At 67.7% G+C, this 23733-nt stretch overlaps 4 protein-coding genes across 6 annotated transcripts; 1 reads left to right on the forward strand and 3 right to left on the reverse strand.

Moving 5' to 3' along the window:
* Positions 1 to 268: 268 nt before the first annotated feature.
* LOC137677352 (E3 ubiquitin-protein ligase RING2-A-like) lies at positions 269 to 4110 on the reverse strand. Its single transcript, XM_068424654.1, has 4 exons — positions 3907 to 4110; positions 2021 to 2181; positions 1727 to 1942; positions 269 to 578 (listed from the first exon to the last, which is right to left on the reverse strand). The coding sequence occupies exons 1-4, from the start codon at positions 3982 to 3984 to the stop codon at positions 269 to 271; spliced, it is 765 nt and encodes a 254-aa protein (XP_068280755.1). The 5' UTR covers positions 3985 to 4110.
* A 2228-nt stretch (positions 4111 to 6338) lies between these two features.
* On the reverse strand, positions 6339 to 10081 carry HSD17B8 (hydroxysteroid 17-beta dehydrogenase 8). Its single transcript, XM_068424653.1, has 11 exons — positions 10036 to 10081; positions 9170 to 9287; positions 9012 to 9105; positions 8807 to 8923; positions 8070 to 8165; positions 7867 to 7952; positions 7702 to 7786; positions 7580 to 7622; positions 7404 to 7478; positions 6412 to 6467; positions 6339 to 6378 (listed from the first exon to the last, which is right to left on the reverse strand). The coding sequence occupies exons 1-10, from the start codon at positions 10079 to 10081 to the stop codon at positions 6451 to 6453; spliced, it is 777 nt and encodes a 258-aa protein (XP_068280754.1). The 3' UTR covers positions 6339 to 6378; positions 6412 to 6450.
* Positions 10082 to 10268: 187 nt separating this feature from the next.
* Positions 10269 to 15019, reverse strand: SLC39A7 (solute carrier family 39 member 7). 3 transcript variants are annotated; one of them, XM_068424650.1, is made up of 9 exons: positions 14962 to 15019; positions 14020 to 14355; positions 13768 to 13947; positions 13520 to 13688; positions 13365 to 13436; positions 13160 to 13288; positions 12950 to 13078; positions 12018 to 12214; positions 10269 to 10795 (listed from the first exon to the last, which is right to left on the reverse strand). In XM_068424650.1, the coding sequence occupies exons 2-9, from the start codon at positions 14317 to 14319 to the stop codon at positions 10544 to 10546; spliced, it is 1428 nt and encodes a 475-aa protein (XP_068280751.1). In that variant the 5' UTR covers positions 14320 to 14355; positions 14962 to 15019; the 3' UTR covers positions 10269 to 10543. The 3 variants fall into 3 exon arrangements, with proteins under 3 accessions (XP_068280751.1, XP_068280752.1, XP_068280750.1); XM_068424651.1 differs by having other exon boundaries at positions 13049 to 13078; positions 13768 to 14355; XM_068424649.1 differs by having other exon boundaries at positions 13768 to 14355.
* A 239-nt stretch (positions 15020 to 15258) lies between these two features.
* Positions 15259 to 23153, forward strand: LOC137677350 (retinoic acid receptor RXR-beta-A-like; the record flags this gene model as incomplete). The annotated part of the gene is made up of 6 exons (XM_068424652.1): positions 15259 to 15403; positions 16652 to 16890; positions 16994 to 17147; positions 19680 to 19859; positions 22733 to 22896; positions 23010 to 23153. Coding segments are annotated over exons 1-6 (900 nt in total), but the record flags the coding sequence as incomplete, so codon positions are not given.
* Between the last annotated feature and the right edge of the window lie 580 nt (positions 23154 to 23733).

A 23733-nucleotide genomic window follows, 5' to 3' on the forward strand; every position in this document is an offset into this window, starting at 1 on the left:
GGAGGAGGAAGGAAGGGAGAGAGGAAATGGAAGAGAGGGAGGGAGGAAGGGGGAGGGAGGGAGAGAGGAGGAGGAAGGAAGGGAAGAAGAAGAGAGGGAGGACAGAGGGATGAAGGACAGAGGAAGAACACGAGGAGGAAGAGGAGGAGGAAGGCTCCCTGCCCACCCCGGCACGCCCCTGCCCACCCCAGCACGCCCCTGCCCGCACCCAGGAGCCCCCTGCCCGCACCCAGGACCCCCCTGCCCACCCCAGGGCACCCCCTGCCCCTCACCGTGTCTGCGAGTACTCGCCCTTCTCGACCAGCAGCGGGTGGGGCCGGAACACCAGCTCGATCTCGCTGCCCCCCGGCTCCGCGCCCGGCTCGGGGCTGCCCCGGCCCCCGCCCTCGGGTGCCGCCTCGGCGTCGGCCTCGGGCCCGGAGTCGTCGGAGCCGCGGGAGCGCTTGCGGCTGGGCCCGGCCTCGGGGTGGCTGGGGGCCGAGGCCGTGCTCAGGTGTGAGCGGCTGTCGCAGTTGTCCTCCCCCCCGCTGAACGTGGCGTTGTCCGACTCCTGGTGCAGCTTCCGCACGCGCTGAGCCCTGTGGGGGGGAGAGGGGCCAGCTGGGGCCGACTGGGACCAGCTGGGATCGACTGGGACCAGCTGGGACCAACCGAGTCCAATGGGGATCAACCAAGACCAAATGGGATCAACCAAGACCAAATGGGACCAACCAGGATCAACCGGGACCAACTGGGACCAATCGGGACCAGCTGGGATCAACCAAGACCAATTGTGACCAACCGGGACCACCTGGGATCAACCAGGACCAACTGGGATCAACCAGGACCAACTGGGACCAACTGGGAATCAACCAAGACCAATCGGGATCAACCAAGACCAATCGGGATCAACTGGTTGACCAACTGGGATCAACCAGGATCAATCAGATCAACCGGGACCAGCTGGGATCAACTGAGACCAACCAGGACCAACTGGGACCAACCGGGACCAACTGGGATCTACCGGGATCAACTGGGACCAATCGGGACCAACCGGGATCAGCTGGGACCAACAAGACCAACCATGATCAATCGAGATCAACCGGGACCAACCGGGATCAACTGGGATCTACCGGGATCAATCGAGATCAACCGGGACCAGCTGGGACCAACCGGGATCAACTGGGACCAACTGGACTCTCTAGATGCCACCATCCACCCAACGGTCCGTCCATCAACTCCATCCAACTGATAGAGAAGGACGTTGTGGAGGACCACGTCAAAGAGACAATGGTGGCACATGTCCTTGATGAAGATATGGCACCATACTGGTCCCAGTATGGACCCCTGAGACACCACTCATCACTGGTCTCCATCTGGACATTGAGCCATTGACCACGACTCTCTAGATGCCACCATCCACCCAACGGTCCGTCCATCAACTCCATCCAACTGATGGAGAAGGACGTTGTGGAGGACCACGTCAAAGAGACAATGGTGGCACATGTCATTGATGAAGATACTGGTCCCAGTATGGACCCCTGAGTGACACCACTCGTCACTGGTCTCCATCCAGATGTTGAACCATTGACCACGTCTCTCTGGATGCCACCACCCACCTCCTCCCCCACCTCCCACCTCTCTCCAATCCCAAGGACGTCGCTGCAGATCCCTCACCCGCCATGGGAGAAGGTCGGGGGTGGTTGGGTGGGGTGGGATGGGGTGGGGTGGGCCAGGGAGGTCCTACCTGTGCATCGCCTGCATCTTCAGCCCCTCCTCGATGCTGCTGCTCAGGGCCTGCTGGTTGTGGAGGCGGCTCAGCTTGGCCAGCACTCGGTCCTGGTGGGCCTCGTACTCGTCCCGGCTCGGGTAGATCTTGGAGATCAACGCGTCGAAGTTGGGGTCCGGCCGCAGGGACCTCTTGGAAACCAGCTTCTTCCGGCACGTGGGACACTCCTTGTTCCTGGGAGAGGGGGGACAAGGGGCAGGGGGTGACGCGGGGACCTCACCGTGATGTCCCCATGGTGGTGGCCCCACGTACCCGCTGCGCAGGGCGGTGACGATGCAGTCGGAGCAGAAGCGGTGCAGGCACTCCTTGGTGGTCATGGTGTTCTTGAGCATGTCCAGGCAGATGGGACACATGAGCTCGCTGTGGAGGCTGCGCGGGGACACGGCGATCTCCGTCCCGTCCATGATGGCCTCCTGGGGGGGGACACAGTGTCACTGGGGTGACAGGACACCTGGCATGGGGACACCTGGCGTGGGGACACCCTCATGAGCTCAGGGTTGGGGTGACAGGGTGCTGTGGAGGTGGCACAGGGACACCACGATCTCCATCCCATCCATGATGGCCTCTTGGGGGGACACAAAGTGTCACTGGGGTGACAGGACAATGTCACCTTGTGTGGGGACACCCTCATGAGCTCTGGGTTGGGGTGACAGGACGCTGTCACCTGGCGTGGGGACACCCTCATGAGCTCAGGGTTTGGGGTGGAGGTGGCACAGGGACACCACGATCTCCGTCCCGTCCATGATGGCCTCTTGGGGGGACACAAAGTGTCACTGGGGTGACAGGACAATGTCACCTTGTGTGGGGACACCCTCATGAGCTCTGGGTTGGGGTGACACGACGCTGTCACCTGGCGTGGGGACACCCTCATGAGCTCAGGGTTTGGGGTGGAGGTGGCACAGGGACACCACGATCTCCGTCCCGTCCATGATGGCCTCCTGGGGGGACACACAGTGTCACAGGGGTGACAGGACAATGTCACCTGGCGTGGGGACAACCTCATGAGCTCAGGGTTGGGGTGACAGGGTGGCACCTGTGGTGTCCCTGGTGGAGGTGGCACAGGGACACCACAACCTCCGTCCCGTCCATGAAGGTCTTCTGGGAGGGGACACAAAGTGTCACAGGGGTGACAGGACACTGTCACCTGCCATGGGGACACCCCACTGAACCTGGGGTTGGGGTGACAGGGTGCTGTCACCCGGCGTGGGGACACCCTCATGAGGCCAGGGTTTGGGGTGACAGGGTGCTATGGAGGTGGCACAGGGACACCACAACCTCCGTCCCATCCATGAAGGTCTTCTGGGAGGGGACACAAAGTGTCACAGGGGTGACAGGACAATGTCATCTGGCACGGGGACACCCCCATGAGCTCGGGGTTGGGGTGACAGGGTGCTGTCCCCCCCCCCATCTGGACCAGCGGCTGTGGGGTGCCAGGACACCGTCCCCTGGCATGGGGACACCCCCTGTGCTCGTGTCCCCTGGGGCGGGAGGTGACAAGGACGGTCACTGATGAGGGGACACCCCGCTGTGCCCGGCTGCGGGGGGGTTTGGGGTGCCAGGACGCCACCCCCCACCCTGGGGACACCCCCCTGTGCCCACCCCCCAGGATTGGGGTGCCAGCACCCCCCTCCCCCCAGAGGGTGCCCCCCACGAGGTGACCCCTCACCTGGGGGGTGCCACCTCTTGTCCCCCCTGTCCCCCCCCATCCAGGGGGGTGTCCCCCCCATGCCCCGGTGCCCCCCCCATGAGGTGACCCCTAACCTGGGGGGTACCAGCCCTTGTGCCCCCCCATCCCCCCTCCCCTGGGGTGCCCCCCCCCATCTTGTCCCTCCTGTCACCCCCCCTCAAGGGGGTGTCCCCCAGCCCCCCCCCCCCCCCCCCCCCGGGATGTCCCCCCCTGAGGTGCCCCCTCACCTGGGTGGTACCAACCCGTGTCCCCCCCCCACCTCCACGGGGGTGCCCCCCCCCAACGTGGGTGGTACCAACCCGTGTCCCCCCCTGCCCCCCCCCGCTCCAGGAGGGTGTCCCCCAGCCCCCCCCCCTTAGGGCTGCCCCCACCCCAGGGGGGTGTCCCGTCCCCGTGTCCCCCCCCCCCCCCCCCGGTGTCCCCGTGTCCCCCCCCCGGTGCCCCCCCGCACCTGCGGGGTGCGGTGCAGCTCGTACAGGCTCAGCTCCCAGGTCTTGCTGGCGCTCTGCGCGTTGGCGGGGGCGGCCATGGCGGGGCCGGGGCTCGCTGCCAGGTGACCGGATGGGTCCCGGTCCCGACCCGAACCCCCCCCTCCCCACCCCGGCCTCACCCTCCGCCGGCTCCCCCCGCTCCTGCCGCTCGGCGCCTGCTCAGCGCGTTACTTCCGGGTGGCGCCGGCTGATGGCGTCACTTCCTGCTCGCCTCCTCCCGCTCCGCTGTACCTCCCCCCCCCCCTCCCCTCCCCCCCCCGGCAGCCAATCACAGCCGGGGGATTTCTCCCGCCGGTCGCGGCAGCCAATAGGATTCACCGCCGGCGAGCGCTCTCTTTGTTCCCACCCACCTCCCCCCGCCCACGCAGCGGCTCGGCCAATGGGGGAGCAGCGGGGCGGGGCCGAGGGGGGCGGGGCCGGGAAGCAGGTGTGGGCGTGGCCAGGCGGGGAGGGGGCGGGGCCCAGGGTCCAGGGGGCGGGGCTGGGGGTGAGGGGGCGGGGCCTCAGAGGCACCTGCCGCGGGCACCGGGGGCGGCCCCGGGGGGAGCCCCGGGATGAGGGGGGGGAGCCCCGGTGCCGGTACCGGTAGGAAGCCCCGGGGAGTCCATCCCTTCCCCGTATCGGGGGGGTTGGGGGGAGCCCCGGGTCCCGGTGCCCCCCCCGGTGCCCCCCCTGGTGCCCCCCCGGTGCCTCCCGGTGCCCGGTGTCGGTAGGAGCCCCGGCTCTGCCCGGTAACCCCCCGGTTCCGGGGGTTCGGGGGAAGCTCAGGGGGTCGGGAGGGACCCCCGGCTCTGCCCCACCGGGTCCCGGTGCCCCCCCCGGTGCCCCCCGGTGCCCCCCGGTGCCCCCCGGTGCCTCCCGGTGCCCGGTGTCGGTAGGAGCCTCAGCTCTGCCCGGTAACCCCCCGATTCCGGAGGGTCGGGGGAAGCTCAGGGGGTCGGGAGGGATCCCCGGCTCTGCCCCACCGGGTCCCGGTGCCCCCCCCGGTGCCCCCCGGTGCCCCCCCGGTGCCCGGTGTCGGTAGGAGCCCCGGCTCACGACGTCCGCACCCAACTCTCGGCCGCCCCCACAAGAATTGCGTGTGGACAATCACGAGCCGGTGCCCGCGGGGGGGGGCACCGGGACCCCCCGGAACCCTCCGGGACCCCCCCGGTACCGGGGCCGCCCCGTGCAGCCGGAGCCCGGCCCCGTGTGGGGCGGCCCCGCCGCAATCGGTGACCGGCGGTGACACGAGTAGGGTGGGGGGGGGGGTGACCGGTACCGCCGGGGGTGGCCGGGATGGAGCGGCCGGTGGCGGCGGGGAGGGGGAACCGGGGGGGTCCGGGGACCACCGGGACCGGTCGTGGTGTCGCGGGGGGGGGGTCCGGTACCGGGTCGGGGTATCCCGGGGGGGGTCCGGGACCACCGGGACCGGTCGGAGCATCCCGAGGGGGTCCGGGGACCACCGGGAGTGGGTCGGGGTATACCGGGGGGGTCCGGCACCGGGTCGGGAAATCCCGGGGGGCTCCGGGACCACCGGTACCGGGTCGGGGTGGCCCGGGGGGGCGGTGGTCTGGGGATCACCGGGAGTGGTCGGAGCATCCCGGGGGGGGTCCGGTACGGGGTCGTGCTGTCCCGGGACCACCGGTACGGGGTCGGGAAATCCCGGGGGGCTCCGGGACCACCGGTACCGGGTCGGGAAATCCCGGGGGGCTCCGGGACCACCGGGACCAGTTGGAGCATCCCGGGGGGGTCCGGTACCGGGTCGGGGCATCCCGGGGGGCTTTGGGGTCCACCGGGAGCTGGTCGGGGTGGCCCGGAGGGGGGGGTCCAGGGACCACTGGGACCCGGTCGGGGCATCCCAGGGGGGTCCGGGACCACCGGGACCAGTCGGAGCATCCCCGGGGGGGTCCGGTACCGGGTCGGGGCATCCCGGGGGGGGGGTCCGGGGACCCCCGGTACCGGGTCGGGACCCACCGAGGCGCACCCCCGCCCCCCCCATCCCCCCGTCCCCCCTCCCCGGTGCCCCCCTCCCCCCCGGTTCCCTCCTTCCACCCCCGTCCCCGACCGGTCCCGCCGCTCCCGCTCACCCGGTGCCCGGGAATGGCCCGGGGCGGGGGGGGAGGGGGGGGGAGGGCGGAGACCGGTGGGGCACAAACCCAACCCCCCCCCCGGTGGGGGCCACCCAGCGCGGGGACCCCCGGGCCACCCCCCCCCAAAGCCCCCGGTTGCCCCGAGTAACGGCGCCGTCAATGGGCGGCAGCTCGCGGGGCCCCGCCGCCCCTCCCCCACCCCCATTGTCCCCTCCCCCCCCTCCGAGACCCCCCCCGGGACCCCTCCCCCCCCCTTGTCGCCGGGGGGGGGGGGACACAGAGGCAGCACGAGGTGGGGGGAGGGGAGGGGGGGTGTCACCCCGTTTATTTGGGGGGGTGACATTGGGGGGGTGACATTGAGGGGGGGTGACATGGGGGGGGGGTGACATCGAGGGGGGGGTGACCCGGGGGGGGGGGGCAGGGCTGGAGCTGTCACATGAAGAGACCCCCTGAAATGAGAGAGGGGGGGGGAACAGTTGGGGGGGGACATGGGGACAGTGGGGGGGGACATGGGGACACTGGGGGGACACTGGGACACTGGGACACAAGGGGGACACTGGGGGGGGACATGGGGACACTGAGGGGGACACTGGGGGGACATGGGGGGAGGTGGGGGCACTGGGGGGGGACATGAGGACACTGGGACACAAGGGGGACAGAGGGACACTGGGGGGGTCATGGGGACACTGGGGGGGACATGGGGACACTGGGGGCACCAGAGGGGACAGAGGGACACTGGGGGGGACATGGGGACAGTGGGGGGGCATGGGACACTGGGGGGGGACATGGGGACACTGGGAGGACACTGGGAGGACACTGGGACACAGGGAGGACATGGGGACACTGGGGGGACATGGGGACACTGGGGGGACATGGGGACACTGGGGGCACCAGAGGGGACAGAGGGACACTGGGGGGGACATGGGGACACTGGGGGGGTCATGGGGACACTGGGGGGGACATGGGGACACTGGGGGCACCAGAGGGGACAGAGGAACACTGGGGGGGACATGGGGACACTGGGGGGGACATGGGGACACTGGGGGCACCAGAAGGGACAGAGGGACACTGGGGGGGACATGGGGACAGTGGGGGGGCATGGGGGCACCAGAATGGACTTGGGGACAATGGGGGGACATGGGACACTGGGGGGGGACATGGGGACACTGGGAGGACACTGGGAGGACACTGGGACATAGGGAGGACATGGGGACACTGGGGGGGACAGAGGGACACTGGGGGGACACTGAAGGGGACATGGGGACACCAGAGGGGACATGGGGACGCTGGGGGGGGGACATGGGACACTGGGGAGGGTGACAAGGTCCACATGGGGAGCCCACCAGGGACAGGGCCACGGGGGGGGGGTGGCAGCGTGTCCCCACCTGTCACCTCCACGCTGGCCCCCGTGATGTAGCTGCTGTCCTCGGAGGCCAGGAAGGCGCAGACGTCCGCCACGTCTGGGGGGGGACACGGTGACACCCGGTGACACCCGGTGACACCTGGGGGACCCTCCTGTCCCCCTGTGTCCCCCCCCGTGTCCCCCCCTGTCCCCACTCACCCTGCGGGTCCCCGAGCCGCCCCAAGGGCACCATCCCTGCAAACTGAGCCAGCGCAGTGTCACCCCACGCCTGTCCCCAAGTGTCCCCAAGTGTCCCCTCCCCTTGTCACCCCCTTTGTCACCTTCTCCAACACCTTGGGGGGCACCTTGGCCGTCATGGGGGTGACAATAAACCCCGGCAGCACCACGTTGCACCGGATCCCGAACCTGATGGCGGCGAGGGGACAATGGGGACATGAGGGGGGGGTGGCTCACGGTGTCCCCAAGTGTCCCCAAGTGCCACCCACCTGGCCAGCTCCTTGGCGCAGCTCCGGGTCAGCCCCTCCACCCCGGCCTTGGCCGCCGCGTAGTTGGCCTGGCCCAGGTTGCCCACCTGGGGGGGGTGACAAGTGACACGAGGGGGGGTGACACGAGGGGGGGGGTGACACGGGGGTGAAGGGAGGTGACAGCCATGGCCCTGTCACCCGGGGCCACCCCGGTGCCTGCCCACCTTGCCCACCACGCTGCCCACGTGGATGATGGAGCCGCCGGGAGCCCCCGCGGCCACCAAGGCCTGGGCCACCGCCTGCGTCACCAGGAAGGTCCCCTGGGGGGGGGACATGGGGGGGGGGGGGGCATGTGCTCTCCCATGTCCCCCTCCCCTACACATCCATGTCCTCAATGTCCCCCCACGTCCCCCAGTGTCCCCCCCATGTCCCCATGCCCCCCATGTCCCCCCGTGTCCCCCATGTCCCCCCACATCCCGCCATGTCCCCAGTGTCCCCCCCGTCCCCCCCATGTCCTCATGCCCACCATGTCCCTGTGCCCCCCAATGTCCCCATGTCCCCCTCATGTCCCCCAGTCCCCCTCATGTCCCCAGTGTCCCATGTCCCCCCATGTCCCCGTGTCCCCACATCCCCCCCATGTCCCCCCCATGTCCCCCCCACATCCCCCCATGTCCCTATGTCCTTGTGTCCCCCTCATGTCCCTGTGTCCCCCCGTGTCCCCCCATGTCCCATGTCCCCCCATGTCCCCCACATCCCCCCGTGTCCCCCCCACATCCCATGTCCCCCCATATCCCCCATGTCCCCCCACGTCCCCCCATGTCCCCAGTGTCCCCCCATGTTCCCCCGTCCCCCATATCCCCCCACGTCCCCATGTCCCCCCGTGTCCCCCATGTCCCCCCACATCCCCCGTGTCCCCCCATGCCCCCCCACGTCCCCAGTGTCCCCCAGTCCCCCCCAGTACCGTCAGGTTCACTCCCAGCACCTCCCGGAAGGGCGCCTCCTGCAGGCGCAGCAGGAACTCGTCCCGCGTGATGCCGGCGCAGCCCACGAGGATGCTGGGGGGGGCCCCGAAATGCTCCTGGGAGGGAGGGGGAGGGGCGTGGGGGGGGTCACTCGTGGGGGGGTCACTGGTGGGTGGGGGGGGTCACTCGTGGGGGGGGGGTTACCTGGACACGGGCCAGGAGCTGGGTGACGCTGGGTGCGGAGGCCACGTCTACCCCGAATGCGGCGTGGGGGGGGGGGGTGGGGGGGTGTCCCCTCCCCCCCCGCGTGGGGTGTCCCCCCCGTTCCCGCGTGGGGGGTCCCCCCCCCCACCCCCACGTGGAGCCCCCTGGCCGTGTCCCCCGCCCCCACCTCATCCCGGTCGGCCACGGCCACGGCCACGCGGGCGCCGTCGCGGGCCAGGCGGGCGCAGACGGCGCGGCCGATGCCGCTGGCACCTCCTGGGGGGGGGTGTCACGCGTGGGGGGTCACCCGTGGGGGGGGTGTCACCCTTGGGGGGGGTGTCACCCGTGGGGGATACACCCCCCTGTATCACCCACCCCACACAGCACAGGGGATTGAGCCCCCTTCAACTGCCGCCTGTGGGGTCTGTCACCCCCCCCCCCCATGTCACGCGTCACTGTCGTGTCCCCCCCACCCTGTCACCCCCCCCCCCACATGTCACAGGAGCTCATGTCTGTGTCGTGTGTCCCCCCCCCCCCCCCAAGATTCCCCTGCGTGGGGCCTGTCACCCCCCCCGTGGGTACCTTCACCCCCCTCCCTTGGGCCTGTCACCCCCTCGTGGGCCTGTCACCCTCTGTGGAGACCTTCACCCCCCCCGTGGGGACTGTCACCCCCCCCCCCCGGGGCCTTTCACCCCCCCCCCCCCACGGGGCCTTTCACCGCCCCGTGGGCCTGTCACTCCCCCCCCCTCCGTGGGGACCTTCACCCCCCCTCCCCGTGGGCTTGTCACCCCCTCATGTGGCCTGTCACCCCCTTGTGTGGCCTGTCACCCCCCTGGGGACATCCCCCCCTCCATGGGGCCTGTCCCCCGTGGGCCTGTCCACCCCGTGGGCCTGTACCCCTCCGTGGGGACACGCCATCCGCTCCAGGCCCCGCGGGCCACCCTCCCCCCCCCGTCACGCGTGTCCCCTCCCCACGGGGGGGTGTGTGTGTGTCCCCGTGTCGTCCCCCCGCCGCCACGTCAACCTGTGACCAGCGCCAGGGCCCCGCCGAGGCGCCCCGCCGAGCCCATGGCGGCACCGGAAGTGACCACAGAGGTGCCGCCGGGAGGGCCCCGCGCGCGGCCGCTCTGCGCCCTCTCTATGGTCGCTCAGTCCTCCAAGCACCTTTTTTTACCCCTTTTTCCCCCCATTTTTCCACGGATTTTGGCCCAAGACGGACTCCTGGGTCCCCCCCCGTGGGTCCTGAACACCCTCCGCCTCATCTCAGCCTTTATTCTTTAATTAATTAAAGCCACAATCCATTATAGTCGTTAAAAAAACCCAAACCACCCCAAAATCTGCCCGGCAACAGGTGACTCATGAGTCCCCTCATGTCACTTCCCCCCCCTTGGTCCCCCCCCACCCCAAACTGGGGAGCCACAGGACCCCCCGCTACGGTCCGGGGTGGGGGTCTGGGTAGACGTGGCCCCCGTGCCCCCAAAATGGGGCACAATGGGGGTGGTGCCCCCCCCGTCTCGGGCTCTGGGGGTCCCCTACTCGTAGTGGGCGATGGCCACCATCATGGCGACGCCGGCCAGTAGCCCCAGGAGCTGGAGGAAGGCCTGGAGGGGGGCGGCGTCGCGCAGCAGCTCGGGCAGGACGGAGACGGTGCCCACGTAGATGAAGCCGCCGGCGGTGAAGGGCAGGACCCCCGTCATGGCCGCCTCGCCCGCCCCCTCGGCCAGCAGCGAGCAGGCGGCCCCGGCCACCGCGCCCAGCGCCGTCACCAGCTGCAGACGCATGGCCTGGGGAGGAGGGGTGGGGATGGTGGCACTGCCAGGGGTTGGGGACGGTCCCCAGGGGTTGGTGGCACCTCCGGGGTTGGGGACGGTGGCACTGCTGGGGTTGGGGACGGTGGCACTGCCAGGACAGCGCTGGGCAGAGTTGGGGCTTCCTATGGGCACTGGGGACACTGGGGGACACTGGGGGACACTGGGGACGCTTCAGGCCACCAGGAGCATTTGGGGTACCGTGGTTATTGGGGCCACTGGGGACACCAGGGACACTGGGGGGTACTGGGGGACACTGTGTGACCCTGGGGTGACCCTGGGGGTACTGGGGACACTGGGTGACCCTGGTTGACCCTGGAGACACTGGGTGACCCTGGGGCCACTGGGGACACCAGGGGGTACTGGGGTCACTGGGTGACGCGGGGTGACCCTGGGGACACCAGGGACACTGGGGGGTACTGGGGACACTGTGTGACCCTGGGGTGACCCTGGGGGTACTGGGGACACTGGGTGACCCTGGTTGACCCTGGAGACACTGGGTGACCCTGGGGCCACTGGGGGCCACTGGGGACACCAGGGGGTACTGGGGTCACTGGGTGACCCGGGGTGACCCTGGGGACACCAGGGACACTGGGGGGTACTGGGGTGACCCAGGGTGACCCTGGGGCCACTGGGGGCCACTGGGGATACCAGGGACACTGGGGGGTACTGGGGACACTGTGTGACCCTGGGGTGACCCTGGGGGTACTGGGGACACTGGGTGACCCTGGTTGACCCTGGAGACACTGGGTGACCCTGGGGCCACTGGGGGCCACTGGGGACACCAGGGGGTACTGGGGTCACTGGGTGACGCGGGGTGACCCTGGGGACACCAGGGACACTGGGGGGTACTGGGGTGACCCAGGGTGACCCTGGGGCCACTGGGGACACCAGGGACACTGGGGGGTACTGGGGACACTGTATGACCCTGGGGTGACCCTGGGGGTACTGGTGGGTACTGGGTGACCCTGTGTGACCCTGGGGTGACCCTGGGTGGCCCTGGGGACACTGGGGGACACCAGGGACACTAGGGAGTACTGGGGACACCAGGGGGTACTGGGGACACTGGTGACACTAGGTGACCCTGGGGGTACTGGTGGGTACTGGGTGACCCTGTGTGACCCTGGGGACTCTGGTTGGTACTGGGTGACCCTGGGGTGGCCCTGGGTGCCCCCGTGGTGTCACGGTGCCCCCTCACCTTGCGCTTGCTGCAGCCCGACTGCACGAGGATGGCGAAGTCGCCCACCTCGTGGGGCAGCTCGTGCAGCAGCACCGTCACCGCTGTCACCGTCCCCAGCGCCGGCCCCGCCAGGAAGGACGCGCCGATGGCCAGCCCGTCCGTGAAGTTGTGAGCCACGTCGGCCGCCAGGTTCAGATAGCCCGACACCTCCATGGCTGCGGAGACACGAGGACACAGGGGACATCACTGCCACCCCCTCCGTGTCCCCCCGCCCCCCCCCGGTGGCCCTGTCCCCATGGGGTCCCACTGCCCCCCACTCCAGGCCCCGTCCCCCATCAGTGTCTCAGTTGTCCCCCCCACCTTGTCCCTGTCCCCACTGGGGTCCCCCCCTGGTCCCCGTCACCCCCCCAGTGTCCCCATCCCCATCACGGTCCCCCCAAGCCCTTGTCATCCCCCCCAGTGTCCCTGTCCCCACTGGGGTCCCCCCCTGGTCCCTGTCACCCCCCCAGTGTCCCCATCCCCATCACGGTCCCCCCAACTCCTTGTCACCCCCCCTCCAGTGTCCCTGTCCCCATTGGGGTCCCCGTGTCCCCTCTGGAGACCCCCCTCAGTCCCTGTCACCCCCCACAACGCCACCATCCCCATCAGGGTCCCTCTTGCCTCCCATCCCTGTCCCCTGTCCCCCCCCCAGTGTCCCCATCCCCATCACGGTCCCCCCAGCCCTTGTCACCCCCCGCAATGTCCCCATCCCCACCTGGGTCCCCCCCAGCCTTTGTCACCCCCCTCCAGTGTCCCTGTCCCCATTGGGGTCCCCATGACCCCTCCAGAACCCCCCCCACTCCTTGCCACCCCCCCCAGTGTCCCAGTCCCCATCGGGGTCCCTCTTGCCCCCCCATCCCTGTCCCCTGTCCCCCCCCCCCCACACTGTCCCCACCGCCCCCTCCCCGTACCCGACTCCTCGCTCCCCTTCCCCGCCGGCCGGCTCTTGCCGCGGTGGCCCTTGGTGGCCACCTTCTCCCTCCGCCCCGTCGCCCCCGGCTCCTCCTCACCTTCGCTCGAGCTGCCCTTGGCCTTGACCCCTGCACAAGGGGACACCACCAGGAGGGTCAGTGTCCCCCCCCAACCTTCCTGTCACCCTCCCAGGGGGGGATGTCACCTACCGTGGCCGTGGCTATGACCGTGGCCATGGCCACCCTTGGCGTGCCGCACGAAGGTCTCCACCACGAGGAAGGCCACGATGCCGGCCAGCACCCACATCCCCACTGCCAGCATGCGCCCGTGCTCCTGCCCTGGGTGACACCGGGGACGCCGTAAGCGGTGGCATTGTCCCCTCGGCGCCCCCCACGTGTCCCCAAGTGTCCCTACCGTGGTGCGAGTGGCCGTGGCCGCCCGGCTCGGCGTCGGCGTGGCCGCCCTCGCCATGGTGTGCGTGGGGAGCTGCGGGGGGGACACACACAGGGGGGACGGTGAGTGTGGCCGTGTCCCCTCGTTGTCCCCAAAGGAGGGTGGGGGACGCTCACCCAGGGCGTGGGGGATGAGGTGGAGGAAGGCGTCCCCCAGCAGCCCCCCCGCCGCGAAGCTCAGGAGCAGCTTGAGGAGCGCCTGGTGTCGCGGGGCGTTGGACTCCACGGGGATGAGGAAGAGGACGAGGTAGGGGGCGGCGCTGATCACCAGGGTGGCCGCCATCGTCTGCGGGGTGACACACGGGGTGTCCACAATGTCCCCAGGGGGTCACTGGGGGTGACGGGGGGGGACACACAGCACTTACGTGCATCCACAGCGTCACCGTGTCCGGGCGCGACGATGGAGGTTTGGGGGGATCTGGGGGGAGATGCTTGTGCGAGGGGTGGTGGTGCCCGTGGTGGAGGTCCTCGTGCGAGTGGCCATGGTGCCCTTGGCCATGGTGCAGATCCTCATGGGAGTGGCTATGGCCATGGCCATGGTGGAGGTCCTCGTGCGAGTGGCCATGGCCATGGTCATGGTACATGCCCTCATGTGAGTGCCCATGGCCATGGTGGAGGTCCTCGTGCGAGTGGCCATGGCCATGGTGGAGGTCCTCGTGCGAGTGGCCATGGCCATGGTACATGCCCTCATGCGAGTGGCCATGGTACATGCCCTCGTGTGAGTGGCCGTGGCCATGGCCATGGTGGAGGTCCTCGTGCGAGTGGCCATGGCCATGGTACATGCCCTCGTGTGAGTGGCCATGGCCATGGTGGAGGTCCTCGTGCGAGGCGGCGGGGGCCGGCAGGAGGCAGAGGGCCAGCACGGCGGCGGTGGCGAGGGTGACACCGAGTCCCCGCGACCGGGCGGCAGCTGCCATCGCCCCGGTGAGGGGACACGGGTCAACCAACGGCTCCTACAATAGAGATGAAGGGAGATGAACGTCCAGATAAGCCCTGATGGTTCCCAAAGGGGTCAGGCTCAAACCACAGAGACGGAGCCTAGAGTGGCACCCTCTGAGATGCCATAAAGTGGGGAGACTGGGAGGCTAGAGCGGCACCAAGGGGCCAGAGCATAGAGCTAGAGGGGACAGAGCGGCGCCAACCAACCCTACCATAGAGATGAAAGGATGAAGGTCCAGACAAGCCCTGATGGCTCCCAACAGGGTGGGGCTCAAACCATAGAGACGAAGCCTAGAGCGGTGCCCTCCAAGGTGCCATAAAGTAATGAGATGGGGGGGTAGAGCGGCACCAAGGGGCCTGACCATAGAGTTAGAAGAGACAGAGCGGTGGCAACCAACCCTACCATAGAGACGAAGGCATGAGGGTGCAGAGCGGCCGCCCAGGGGCACCATAGAGATGGGGAAGCGGTGGCCTGAGCGGCCACCGCGGAGTCATAGAGCCCAACCGGGGCGGCACCGACCGCCATAAAGAGACGGGACGGAGGGGGGGGATAGAGCGGCGGTGCCCTCCGGCCCCGCGGCCTCTCTAGCCCCGTCTCTATGCTCCTGGGGGGGTCTTACCGTCCGCGCGCTCCTCTCCCACCGGCTCCGGCCCGACGTGGCACCGCGGCCCCGCCCCTTTTCCCGCGCGATCTCGCGAGATCTTGGGAGAAAGGGCGGGGAGAGGCGAACTGAGGGCGGAAGTGCCCGGCTCCAAGATGGCGGCGCCGCCGTCAAGGGGCGGGGAAAAGGGAGGGGAGGGCAGACGTGCCCGGCGCCAAGATGGCGGCGACGCCTTGACGGCGTCGCCGCCATCTTGGCGCCGGGCACGTCTGAGGCGAGGGGGGGGCCGTGGCGCGGGGGTTGCTGGGAGCGGCGCGGTGCATTGTGGGGCGGTGGGCCCGGAGGCGGCGGTACCGGGAGCAGGCCCAGCCCGGTGGGGGCGTGGGGGGGGGGGGGGACGGCGGCGGGCACCGAGGGCCGGAGCCCCCCCGGCAGCGCGGGATGGGCGACAGCGACCGCGGTCAGCGGGGAGGGGGGGGACGGGGAGGGGGTTGGGGGAGTGTGGGGGGGGTGGCTGTGGGGTTGGGGGGGGTCCTGAGGGGGTGTTGGGGGGGTAAAATGAGGGTGGGGGGCCCTGAGGTGCAAAGGGGGTTTTGGGGGGGGGTTGTGGGTTATGGGGGTCCTTGAGGTGATTTGGGGGGGGCCTGTGGGTGCAAAGGGGGCTCTGGGGGGTGGTTCTGGGGTTGGGGGGGGGTCCTGAGGGGGGTATTGGGGGGCTGGGGGTGCAAAGGGGGGGGGGCTACGGGCTGGTGGGGGGGTCTCCAGTCTTGGGGGGTGGTCCCAGAAGAGGGGGAGCAGGGGCTGATGGCCTTGGGGGGGGGGTCTCCAGCCTTGAGGGGGGGTCTCCAGCCTGGGGGGGGGTCCCAGAAGAGGGGGGACAGGGGCTGATGGCGTTGGGGGGGGGTCTCCAGCCTTGGGGGGGGGGGGGTCTTCAGCCTTGGGGGGGGGTCTCCAGCCTGGGGGGGTGGTCTCCAGCCTGGGGGGGGGTCCCAGAAGAGGGGGGACAGGGGCTGATGGCGTTGGGGGGGGTCTCCAGCCTGGGGGGGGGTCTCCAGCCTTGGGGGGGATCTCCAACCTGGGGGGGGTCCCAGAAGAGGGGGGACAGGGGCTGATGGCCTTGAGGGGGGGGTCTCCAGCCTTGAGGGGGGGGTCTCCAGCCTTGGGGGGGGGGTCTCCAGCCTGGGGGGGGGGTCCCACAAGAGGGGGAACAGGGGCTGATGGCGTTGGGGGGGGGGGTCTCCAGCCTTGGGGGGGGGTCTCCAGCCTGGGGGGGGTCTCCAGCCTTGAGGGGGGGTCCCAGAAGAGGGGGAGCAGGGGCTGATGGCGTTGTGGGGGGTCTGCAGCCTTGAGGGGGGGGTCTCCAGCCTGGGGGGGGTCCCAGAAGAGGGGGAGCAGGGGCTGATGGCCTTGGGGGGGGGGGTCTCCAGCCTTGAGGGGGGGGTCTCCAGCCTGGGGGGGGTCCCAGAAGAGGGGGGACAGGGGCTGATGGCGTTGGGGGGGGGTCTCCAGCCTTGTGTAGGGATCTCCAGCCTGGGGGGCGTCTCCAGCCTGGGGGGGGTCTCCAACCTGGGGGGGGGTCTCCAACCTTGGAGGGGGGGTCTCCAGCCTTGGGGGGGTCCCAGAAGAGGGGGAGCAGGGGCTGATGGCGTTGGGGGGGGGGTCTCCAGCCCTGGGGGGGTCCCTCACCCCCCCATCCCCCCCTCCCCAGACTGCCGGAGCCCCGACAGCTCCTCCCTGAGCGCCTCCCCCCCCCCGCCGGAGCCGTCGGCCCCGCTGCCCCCCCCGCCGCCCCCCCCCGCCGCCGTCCTCGCCTCCGCCATGGCCTCGTCCCTCAGCTCCCCCGGTGCCGCCCTGGGCTCCCCCTTCCCCGTCATCAGCTCCTCGCTCGGCTCCCCGGGGCTCCCCGCCACCCCCGCCATCGCCTACGGCCCCGTCAGCAGCCCCCAGGTGAGGGGGCGGCCCCCCAAAAGGGGGGGGGGGGTGACGGGGGGGGGGGGGGTCCCTCTGGCCGTACCCCCCCCCTACCCCCTCCCCGTTTATCCCGGGGCAGATCAACTCCACGGTGAACCTCTCGGGGCTCCACCCCGTGAGCAGCTCGGACGACGTGAAGCCGCCGCTGGGCATCCGGCCCGTCCCCTGCCACCCCCACGGGCCCGGCGGCGCCGGCAAGCGCCTCTGCGCCATCTGCGGGGACCGCTCCTCAGGTACCGGGGGGGGGAACTGGGGGGGTACTGGGACGTCTGGGTGCGGCCTGGGGTCCTTGCGTGGACACCTGGGTGCTCTGTGGGGTCCCTGTGGGGCACCAAGGTCATCCATGGGGTCCTTGTGGGGACACCTGGGTGCTTCCTGGGGTGTCTGGGGGACACCAGGTGCTCCATGGGGTCCTTGGGGTCTTTGTGGGGCACCAGGGTCTTCCATGGGGTGCTTGGTGTTCTCCGTGGGGTCCCTGTGGAGGGGTCCTGGTGGGACACTGGGACGTCTGGGTGCACCCTGGGGTCCTTGTGGGGACACTTGGATCATCCATGGGGTCACTGGGGTTCTTGTGGGGACACTGGGGTCCTTCCTGGGGTGTCTGAGGGACACCAGCTGGTCCTTAGAGTCCTCATGGGGACACCAGGGTCTTCCATGGGGTCCCTGTGGGGCACCAGGGTCCTGCATAGGGTGTTTGAGGTCCTTGTGGGGACACCTGGGTCTTCCATGGGGTCCTTGTGGGGCACCAGGTCCTCCATAGGGTGCTTGAGGTCCTTGTGGGGACATCTGGGTCCTCCATGGGGTCACTGGAGGGCACCAGGTCCTCCATGGGGTCCTTGGGGTCTTTGTGGGGCACCTGGGTCCTCCATGGGGTCCTTGTGGGGCACCAGGGTCCTCCATGGGGTGCTTGGTGTTCTCCGTAGGGTCACCTGTGGAGGGGTCCTGGTGGGACACTGGGATGTCTGGGTGTGCCCTGGGGTCCTTGTGGGGACACCTGGGTCTTCCATGGGGTCCTTGGGGTCCTTGTGGGGACGCTGGTGTCCTTCCTGGGGTGTCTGGGGGACACCAGGTGGTCCTTGGGGTCCTTATGGGGGCACCGGGGTCCTTATGGGGGCACCAGGGTCCTCCATGGGGTGCTTGGTGTCCTCCATGAGGTCCCTGTGGAGGTGTCCTGGTGGACACTGGGACGTTTGGGTGCGCCCCGAGGTCCTTGTGGGGACACCTGGGTCTTCCATGGGGTCCTTGGGGTTCTTGTGGGGACATCTGGGTCTTCCATGGGGTCACTGGAGGGCACCAGGGTCCTCCATAGGGTGCTTGAGGTCCTTGTGGGGGCACCTGGGTCTTCCATGGGGTCCCTGTGGGGCACCAGGGTCCTGCATAGGGTCCTTGAGGTCCTTGTGGGGACACCTGGGTCTTCCATGGGGTCACTGGAGGGCACCAGGGTCCTCCATAGGGTCCTTGAGGTCCTTGTGGGGACACCTGGGTCTTCCATGGGGTCACTGGAGGGCATCAGGTCCTCCATGGGGTCCTTGGGGTCCTTGTGGGGACACCTGGGTCCTCCATGGGGTTGCTGTGGGGCACCAGGGTCTTTCATGGGGTGCTTGGTGTCGTCCATGAGGTCCCTGTGGAGGAGTCCTGGTGGACACTGGGACGTTTGGGTGCGCCCTGGGGTCCTTGCAGGGACACTGGGGTCCTTCCTGGTGTGTCTAGGGAACACCAGGTCCTCCATGGGGTGCTTGGGGTCTTTGTGGGGACACTTGAGTCCTCCATGGGGTGCTTGGGGTCCTTGGGGGGACACGAGGGTCTTCCATGGGGTCACTGGGGGGCACAGGGGTGGTTGGGTGCTGGATAGGGGTCCTGGTGGGACACTGGGACGTCTCGGTGCTTCTGGGGCCCTTGTGGGGACACCTGGGTCCTCCATGGGGTCCCTGTGGGGCACCAGGGTCCTCCATGGGGTCCCTGGGGTCCTTGTGGGGACATTGGGGTCCTTCCTGGGGTGTCTGGGGGACACCAGGTCCTCCCTGGGGTCCTTGTGGGGACATGAGGGTCTTCCATGGGGTCACTGGGGGGCCCAGGGGTGGTTGGGTGCTGGGTAGGGGTCCTGGTGGGGACAACTGGGTCCTCCCTGGCGTCCTTGGGGGGACACCGGGGTGGTGGGGGGCTATGTAGGGGTTCTGGTGGGGCACTGGGACGTCTGGGTGCTCCTTGGGGTTCTTGTAGGGACACTGGGGTCCTTCCTGGGGTGTCTGGGGGACACCAGGTGCTCCATGGGGTCCTTATGGGGACAGCAGGGTCTTCCATGGGGTGCCTGTGGGGCACCAGGACACCTGGGTCCTCTGTGAGGTGTTTTTGGGGACACCTTGGTCCTCCTCATGGTGGGACACAGGATGGGGACACCCTGGTTGTTCCTGGGGTGGGATACAGGGCATGGAGCCACCTTGGTTCCTTCTTCATGGTGGGACAAGGGGGAAGGGGCCACCTCAGTCCTCCCTGGGGTGGGATATGGGTTATGGGGGACACCTTGGTCCTCCTCATGGTGGGACATGGGATGGGGACACCTTGGTCCTCCCTGGGGTGGGATATGGGTTATGGGGGACACCTTGGTCCTCCTCATGGTGGGACACAGAGCATGGGGCCACCTCCATCCCCCCCAACCCACCACCCCTGGAGCAGGACGCTCCACCCCTCCTTGCTGCTCACCATGGAGACGTGTCATGGGGTGAAGCTTTCGGTTGTCCCACCGCTGACCACCCCCCCCTCCGCAGGGAAGCATTATGGGGTGTACAGCTGCGAGGGCTGCAAAGGCTTCTTCAAGCGCACCATCCGCAAGGACCTGACCTACACCTGCCGCGACAACAAGGACTGCGTGGTGGACAAGCGCCAGCGCAACCGCTGCCAGTACTGCCGCTACCAGAAGTGCCTGGCCACCGGCATGAAGAGGGAAGGTAACGGGGGACACCAGGCTTGGGCGTGGAGACCCCCAGACCCACCTCTGGTGGAGTTATGGGGTCGTTGAGTGGAGTTATGGGGTCGTTGAGTAGAGTTATGGAGTCGTCTTGGGTGGAAAAGGCCTTCAAGGTCATCGAGGCCAACCGTAGCCAAGGCCACCATGTCCCTCAGCACCACATCTACACGTCCTTTAGATGCCTCCAGGGTTGGTGACTCCACCACTGCCCTGGGCAGCCTGTTCCAACACTTGACAACCGTTTGGGTGAAGAACTTGTCCCTGATCTCCAACCTAAACCTTCCCTGGGGCAACTTGAGGCCGTTTCTTCTTGTTGCTTGGGAGACCGACCCCCACCTCGCCACACCCTCCTCTCAGGTAGTTGTAGAGAGCGAGAAGGTCTCCCCTCAGCCAGCTTTTCTCCAGGCTAAACACCCCCAGGTCCCTCAGCTGCTCCTCAGAAGTTCTCCAGATCCTTCACCAGCCCCGTTGCCCTTCTCTGGACTTGCTCCAGCACCTCAAGGTCTTTCTTGTAGTGATGGGCCCAAAACTGACCCCAGGATTTGAGGTGCAGCATCCATCCATCCATCCTTCTTCCATCCACCATCAATCCATCCTCCATCCATCAACCACAGGATCACAGAACCGTTTGGGTTGGGAAGGACCTTCAAGATCATCAAGCCCAATCGTTAATGCTGCCAAGGCCACCACTAACCCATGTCCCTGACACTTGGCCTTGTTGACCCTCACACATGGCCTTGGCCCATCAATCCAACCCTTTGAGATCCTTCTAGATCCTTCCTACCCTCCAGCAGATCATCGCTCCCACCCAACGTGGTGTCCTCTGCCAACTGACTGAGGGTGCACTTGATCTCCTCATCCAGATCCATGAAAGAGATCTGGCCCCAACGCCGAGCCCTGGGGGAGCCCACTTGTGACCGGCCACCAACTGGAGTTGGCTCCATGCACCACAACTCTTTGGGCTCCACCATCCGGCCAGTTTTTCCCTGTCCAGGCCATGAGCAGTCAGTTTCTCCAGGAGAATCCTGTGGGAGATGGTGTCAAAGTCTTTACTCAAGTCTAGGTAGACACCATCCATGGCCTTTCCCTCATCCACTAAGCAGATCATGTTACAGGAGATCAGGTTGGTCAAGCAGGACCTGCCTTTCATAAACCCACGTTGACTGGGCCTGGTTGTCCTCTACGTGCCGCATGGTGGCACTCCAGATGATCTCCTCCATTAACCTTCCCCAACACCGAGGTCAGATGCCTCCATAACCTTCCCCACCACTGAGGTCAGACCCACAGGCCTGTAGCTCCCCAGATCCTCCTTCTGGCCCTTCTTCTCCATGGCCATCACCTCTGTTGGTGAGGTTGTCCTCTACATGCCATGGCGGCACTCCAGATGATCTCTTCCATAACCTTCTCCACCACTGAGGTCAGACTGACTGGCCTGTAGCCCCCCAGATCCTCCTTCTGGCCCTTCTCCTCCATGGCCATCACCTTTGTTGATGTCGTTGTACTCTACGTGCCACAGGGTGGCACTCCAGATGATCTTCCCCACCACCGAGGTCAGACCCACAGGCCTGTAGCTCCCCAGATCCTCCTCCTGGCCCTTCTTCTCGGTGGCCATCACCTTTGTTTATGTGGTTGCCCTCTATGTGCTGCGTGGTGGCACTCCAGCTGGTCTCCTCCATAAGTTTCCCCAGCACTGAGGTCAGACCCACAGGCCTGTAGCTCCCCAGATCCTCCTTCTGGCTCTTCTCCTCCATGGCCATCACCTTTGTTGATGTCATTGTCTTCTACGTGCCGTATAGTGGCACTCAGGATGATCTCCTCCATAACCTTCTCCACCACCGAGGTCAGACCCACAGGCCTGTAGCTCCCCAGATCCTCCTTCTGGCTCTTCTCCTCCATGGCCATCACCTTTGTTGATGTCATTGTCCTCTACGTGCCACACGGTGGCACTCAGGATGATCTCCTCCATAACCTTCTCCACCACCGAGGTCAGACCCACAGGCCTGTAGCTCCCCACATCCTCCTCCTGGCTCTTCTCCTCCATGGCCATCACCTTAGTTGATGTGGTTGCCCTCTACGTGCCACATGGTGGCACTCAGGATGATCTTCCCCATCACTGAGGTCAGACCCACAGGCCTGTAGCTCCTCAGATCCTCCTTCTGGCCCTTCTCCTCCATGGCCTTCACCTTTGTTGATGTCATTGTCCTCTACGTGCCACATGGTGGCACTCAGGATGATCTCCTCCATAACCTTCTCCACCACCGAGGTCAGACCCACAGGCCTGTAGCTCCCCAGATCCTCCTTCTGGCCCTTCTTCTCCATGGCCATCACCTTTGTTGATGTGGTTGCCCTCTACGTGCTGCGTGGTGTCGCTCCAGATGATCTTCCCCAGCACCGAGGTCAGACCCACAGGCCTGTAGCTCCCCAGATCCTCCTTCTGGCCCTTCTCCATGGCCATCACCTCTGTTGATGAGGTTGTCCTCTACATGCCATGGCGGCGCTTCAGATGATCTGTTCCATAACCTTCTCCACCACTGAGGTCAGACTGACTGGCCTGTAGCCCCCCAGATCCTCCTTCTGGCCCTTCTTCTCCATGGCCATCACCTTTGTTGATGTGGTTGCCCTCTACATGCCATGGTGGCACTCAGGATGATCTCCATAACCCATCACGGAGGTCAGACCCACAAGCTTGTAGCCTCCCAGATCCTCCTCCTGTCCCTTCTCGATGGCCATCACCTCTGTTGACCTCCACCCAACCCCGCTTGGCCAAGACGGCCAACAAACATTGAGAAGCATCTCGGTGAGAACTTCCCCCAGCTCCCTCAGGAGCTCTGTGGTTGTCCCCCCCTCCCTCAGCCGTGCAGGAGGAGCGGCAGCGCGGGAAGGAGAAGGAGGGCGACGGCGACCTGGGCGCCAACGCCAACGAGGAGATGCCGGTGGAGAAGATCTTGGAAGCCGAGTTGGCCGTCGAGCAGAAATCGGACCAAACCGTTGACGGCGCCGCCCCCGGCGGCACCTCGGTGAGTTGGTTGGTGGTGGGGGGGGAGGGACCCCTCGGAGGGGGCTTTGGGCCACCGTGCTGACCCCCCCCTCCCCCTTTACGTGTCCCCCCCCGCCCCGTCATCGTCATCAGCCCAATGACCCGGTGACCAACATCTGCCAGGCCGCCGACAAGCAGCTCTTCACGCTGGTGGAGTGGGCCAAGAGGATCCCCCACTTCTCCGAGCTCCCCCTGGACGACCAAGTCATCCTGCTACGGGCGGGTGAGGACGGAGATGTGGGGGGGGGTATTTGGGGGGGGCTTCTGCCCCATGGGGGGGGTGTTGGGGGGCTTCTAGGGAGGGGGGAGGTGTCCTACCAAAGGGGTGGCCAAGGGGGTGTCTGTGCCGGGGTTCTGGGGGAAGTGGTTTGAGGAGGGGGTGTCTGCCCCATGGGGGGGGGGTTTGGAGGGTCACAGGAGAAGATCTGCCCCAGAGAGGGGGGGTTTGGGGAGCTGGAGGGGGGATTTGCCCCATGGAGGGGGGTTCTGGGGGGGCTACAGGAGAGGATTTGCCCTATAGAGGGTGGCTTGGGGGGGATTTGCTGGCTGGAGGGGGAGATTTGCCCCGTGGAGGGGGGGATTTGCCCCATGGAGGGAGCAGTTGCCCCATGGAGGGGGGATTTGGGGGGGTCACAGAAGATCTGCCCCATAGGGGGGGGGTTTGGGGGGCTGGAGGGGGGATTTGCCCCATGGAAGGGGTTTTTGGGGGGCTACAGGGTGGGATTTGCCCCATGAAGGGGGGTTTGGGGGGGGTGAAGGGAGGATTTGCCCCACGGAGGGGGGTTTTGGGGTGCTACAGGGGGGGATTTGCCCCATA

The sequence above is a fragment of the Nyctibius grandis genome, unplaced genomic scaffold (assembly GCF_013368605.1).
Source record: "Nyctibius grandis isolate bNycGra1 unplaced genomic scaffold, bNycGra1.pri scaffold_156_arrow_ctg1, whole genome shotgun sequence".
NCBI lineage: Eukaryota > Metazoa > Chordata > Aves > Nyctibiiformes > Nyctibiidae > Nyctibius > Nyctibius grandis.